The 5,000-nt window shown below is 38.8% G+C and overlaps 1 protein-coding gene across 1 annotated transcript in view; it reads right to left on the reverse strand.

Annotated features, from left to right (window-relative positions):
- Nucleotides 1-5,000, reverse strand: part of LOC137983791 (von Willebrand factor A domain-containing protein 8-like) — a 33,738-nt gene that overhangs the window by 19,634 nt on the left and 9,104 nt on the right. The window contains exons 7-13 of the mRNA XM_068830967.1: nucleotides 4,521-4,685; nucleotides 3,996-4,045; nucleotides 3,783-3,891; nucleotides 2,523-2,627; nucleotides 2,051-2,227; nucleotides 1,332-1,421; nucleotides 658-735 (exon numbers count right to left, since the gene is read on the reverse strand). Of these exons, the coding sequence (XP_068687068.1) occupies nucleotides 658-735; nucleotides 1,332-1,421; nucleotides 2,051-2,227; nucleotides 2,523-2,627; nucleotides 3,783-3,891; nucleotides 3,996-4,045; nucleotides 4,521-4,685 (774 nt within the window). The remainder of the gene's footprint in view (nucleotides 1-657; nucleotides 736-1,331; nucleotides 1,422-2,050; nucleotides 2,228-2,522; nucleotides 2,628-3,782; nucleotides 3,892-3,995; nucleotides 4,046-4,520; nucleotides 4,686-5,000) is intronic.

Here is a 5,000-nt window from a genome sequence, read left to right on the forward strand (position 1 = left end):
CAGAGTTTTATCTTAATAATTAATAATTGTCACGGCTAATCGCCGTCGCAAGTACAGCAAGGACACAGCTCAACAAGGTCGAAACGAAAGCATACAAAGGCGCCTCTGGCAGCCACTATATGGTCCATGTGTGACCTTGGAGCACAGCTTACAGCCAGCTGGAATCAGCTGTATGTTGGTTTTTGCTGAGGGGGGGAAACCGGAGAACCCAGAGAAAAACCCTCGAAGCAGAGAAGAGAACCAACAAACTCAACCCACTTACGGCATCAGGTCCAGGAATCGAACCTGGGCCACATTGGTGGGAGGCGAGTGCTCTCACCACTGCGCCATCCCTGCTCTAATCTTAGCTTGCCTATCACTTTCCTGCAATAAGAAATAGCGGTTGCCAAGTTTGCTTTTGAGATATAAGCATTTAAAGACAAAAGAAAAGCATTTCAGATGGTTCTTCTGTTGTAATGTTAACCTACATGTATCAGCTTAAACTAAAAACTTCTTGTTATATAAATTCTCTTACAATTCAGAACTAATGGATAGCACCATGGTCTCTTTCAACAAATAACTTGTATCCATTACTTTTATTCTAAATACCGTAGTTCATGAGTGAGATGGAATTTTCAATGCAAATTACGCAAGTTATCTAATTACCGGTATACATACCTGGTAAAGAACAACAGGCTCGATGTTGTACCCAAGAAAATCTGCAAACTGTTCGACCAATACACTTTTCCCACAACCCTAATAGGCATCAATCATAACATGGTTACAGTTAATTCAGTAATACAGCGTAGTGGGATTTGATCATTATTTGTCCTGTGGAACAACATTATGAATGCAAGATCTGTATGGCAAAACATGAGACCTGAACACTGGCTGGTCTTTCATACACCAGATCCGATAATATCCATAAAACAAAAGAACAAAGCTCACATAACAATAATTATTATACCTAAGTAATAAAGCCAAATTGGAATAACAACGGTTCTTTTGTCCTCCGCCATTTTTGTCTGATATACAAAAGTCTACTCTGAACACTACATATTTGCAGACTGTCACCTAATTCATGGATTCTTATAAATTTTATAACATGGGTTGTTGTTCCTCAGTAAAAAATACAGGTAATAATCATGTGGCCCTAGTTATTCAAAGGGTGCATCATTGGTACAGTCTTTAGTGAATGACCTTGGAATCACTTATCCGATAGACAGTGATTTGATCTCTGAATAGGGGCTAGATTCACCATTTAGAAAACCAATTATTGCCTGAATACAATTTGCGTAGGAATTGCAAACCACATGAACATTTTACATGCACTTTCAAAAAAATCTTCTAACCTTGGGTCCAATAAGACAAAAATCATGAACAGCATGAGACTCTAACATGTCTGCCAAAAGCTTAGAGTGAGATTTTGTCATCACAAAGCCCTGGTAAAAAAGGAAAATTATAAACAAAAAGCCAACAACTTCATCAAGCTGATCGTGACTGCATGAGAGGTACTGTGATTTCCAGGGGTTAGAGTTAGGGCAACAGTACTTGTCTTAATTTTGACTGGCACTGATGCTGGGAAGTGTTTTTTCTAGTACCTAAAACTGTAAAATTGGCCTTCAACACTCTGTATCCACCTCTTTCCGGCAGGTCTAAAACACACGTCATATTCCACAGGTCACTCGTTGCAGGTCATTGTTTTACCTTTTGGAAAGTAACCCTAACCCTCAATTTGGCTAACCTTAACCCTAACCGTATTGGTCATCAATAAAATTACTTCCTTGGGCATATTATCCTGTGTGCATTTGGTAATTAAGGTGCTAAGCTAAGAATTCTGGCTGACTCCATAATATCGATTGGATTGGTCACAATAAGAATTATTATTATGAGAACAGTAACTTACAATAATATTATTGGTTTGGGCTTTATGATACTCATTTCAAAACCACTCACAATATAGTTTTCTCTTGTTATGCTCTCGAAAACTCTTAGCTTCTCTTAGTTTTCTCTTTTTATACTCTAGAAAACTGTAATCCCATTTACTTGTTAATGTTTAATTAATATTCACCTTGCTATTTTTGACTTGAGCTTGATCACAACCCGCAGGAGTTTCAAACACTGTTTTCCATCTCTTAGTCCCAACTTCCACCGAAGCCCTTGGAGTTAGAAGATCTGAACTAAACATCTTTACTTTATTAACAGATGCCAGTGCAGATTTCTTTCCTTTGTCATTCAGATCAAATGTCTGAAAAAAAAAATGATACTACTCACTTCATTGTTCCCGTTGAATTTCATAGCTCTTCCTAATTAGAGGATTGTAAACTTTCTTTGCTTTTATTACCTTGTTCAGCTTTGCAGTTTTAAGCAGACAACAGCATGAATATTATCACTGATCAAAAGATGCCAAACCAAAGAATGGAGTTATATTGGGCTCAAACATCACTACAAGTAGCTCTACTGTTTTAGCATTTCCCAGAGAAATTGAAGGTGATTACATGAGACTGTCAGAATTTTTTATCATTGAAGCTATAGATCTTCACCTTCAGAGCATCCTGCACAACTTTCTGTCCTTCATCTCCAAGTATAAGGTCATAAGGATACAGTCTATACATAAGTTCTTCCAATGAATGTTTTGGATTTATGTCCTCAAAAGAAACACAAAAGAGAAAAAAAGAGAGTCAAATGATGGAACTAAAAGACACCACTGTGATAAAAAGTAATCTGTGAACAGCTTGACCTCCCTCCAATTCCTTAGACACACTTCACACAAATTAGTTCTTCATGCCATATACATGGCAGTCAGCTCAAAAGCCATTGTGCCTTTTATCATGGCACACTTCCCATCAATGCCAGGTAAATGTTTTTCTTCCCTTTTCAATACTCATGGAGATATTCTGTAATCTGTTTTGAAACTTTAAAAATGTATGAATAAAGCTTTGAGGAATATGGTAACAACAGTATCGATATAATAATTATTGATACTGTGGTTACCAACTCTGGCAACTAATGATCACCATATGTTTGGGATAATATTAAATTAAGAATGTAATGAGGTTAAATTTAATTTAGGCAAAGTTAATCTCAAGCCAATACAGAAAGCGACCTTTTTGTGTCAAATGGGCCAGCCTTTATTTTGGTGGACAGGCCCGGAAAATGGCTTGCTTGTGCATAGCCATGCAATCTTTGCTCATCTTTGCAGGCAATTTTTTGTGAATCACTGCCGATTCATTGAGACCCACCCTTCCTACCCCAAGGCTACTTGGTCATGGAGGTAAGTATCTGGTCAGGTAAGTGTATTTTCCACTGGACTGTGTGATGATGGTGCTGGGTAGCAGCTGCTTTGGGGTGGTTCCCGCTTGCAGGTTTCCAGGGATGCCACCATCATGACCATGTCATGCCTGGATCACAACAGGTCTCTTCATGCCATCTTTTAAGCCCAGGGGGGTACTCGATGTATCCCTGGTTGGGGAGGTGCGGCGCAGCCCCTCATACCCTGACCCTGTTTAAGACAAATATCGCTGATTTTCCTACCCATTTTATGACAGAATTCCGATTTTTGATACCCTGTTTAAGACATTTAACCCAGTTTAAGACAAAAATTGATAAATTGATACCCTGATTAAGACAAAAAATGATAAATTCGATACCCTGTTCAAGACAAAAATCCCGAAAAACATACCCTGGCTGGCTGCACATCCCCATTAAGCCCTTATAAGGGAGTACCCCCCCCCCCCTCCCCGGGGCACTAGTTTTCAAGCTCATCATTCAAAAACTGGCAATGAGTTTAATAGTAGACTTACCATAATTCTGACAATATTTACAAGATTATGAATCGGAAAATCTGGAAGGCCAACAGAGGCCAGCTCTGTTGATTGCAATGTGTGTGCAAATGAAGCCAGCTGTGCCAGCCTAGAAAAAGTTAGACCAGGGAAAGAAAAAGACAAAGCATAGTTATTATTGATAAGACGAGTAATGTCACTCCCCACATGAATGTACTTTAAAATTTTACAGACCTTTCTTGCGGTACATTGGGGCACACAGATTGAAGAAGATTAAGCTGATCCTAAAAAATTGAGTTAATTAATATCATTACTTTCAGTAAAAATAGCGCTCTAGTACAATTCACACATATGTATCCATTTTAACACGCTTCAAGTGCATTAGTTTGAAATGGGTAAGGCAAGTTGACAGATTTCCAAAACACACTTGCACTGAAACTCCACATAGCTTAGTTAGTAAGTACAAGAAAGTGCTTTTGTAAGTTCAAACAATGGCTACAAGGAAACAATACAGCTGGTATATTTTACTGGTCACAGGGCATACATGTAGGTCACAGATCAGAGGTCATTGTTTTACCAATACAGAAAGTATCCTAAACATTCACAAAAGCTAACCTTAGGCCCAATTAGGTAAAACAATGACCTGTGACCTGTGGCCTGTGACCCGCAAAAAATACCAGCTGGAAATTAACTCACAAGGGAGCCAGTGAGCTCTCTTAGACAGGCTTTCATTAACTGACCATAAACTCTTGTACTAACCTTAAATGGTAACAAATGAATATCCCTTGCTTGAAATCTTGATCTGAGAGGAGGATCTAATGGGTTTCCATGGTAACGAGGCACAGGGAGTCCAAGGGCAATCACTCTGAAGTCTTCACTAACTCGCACAAGCTTCCATGCTCTCAGCTCCTCTTCTGAATGTTCCTTGAAAGAAGTTGTTTAATTGCTTAAGTCTGATTTCCAGTTATGACCATACCAAGTGACTCTTGTAAGCCAAAAGGAATTTAAAGTTTATTCATCTTGGAAGCACAGATACTCAAAGTTTTTCTGGGTAAACTCACAGGCCTACAGGCTGGAGAGTCAATGCAGCTTCAATCAGCTAATAATATTATCACCCTGGTCCATTAAATTATCAACCCTACCTCCATTTTAACACCTTCCAGAAACATTGCAATTTTGTAATTCAAAAACACTAAGGGCGCGTTCGATTGACCCTATTCCGGAATAACAATACGTGGA

The sequence above is a fragment of the Montipora foliosa genome, chromosome 13 (genome assembly GCF_036669935.1).
Source record: "Montipora foliosa isolate CH-2021 chromosome 13, ASM3666993v2, whole genome shotgun sequence".
NCBI classification, from domain to species: Eukaryota; Metazoa; Cnidaria; class Anthozoa; order Scleractinia; family Acroporidae; genus Montipora; species Montipora foliosa.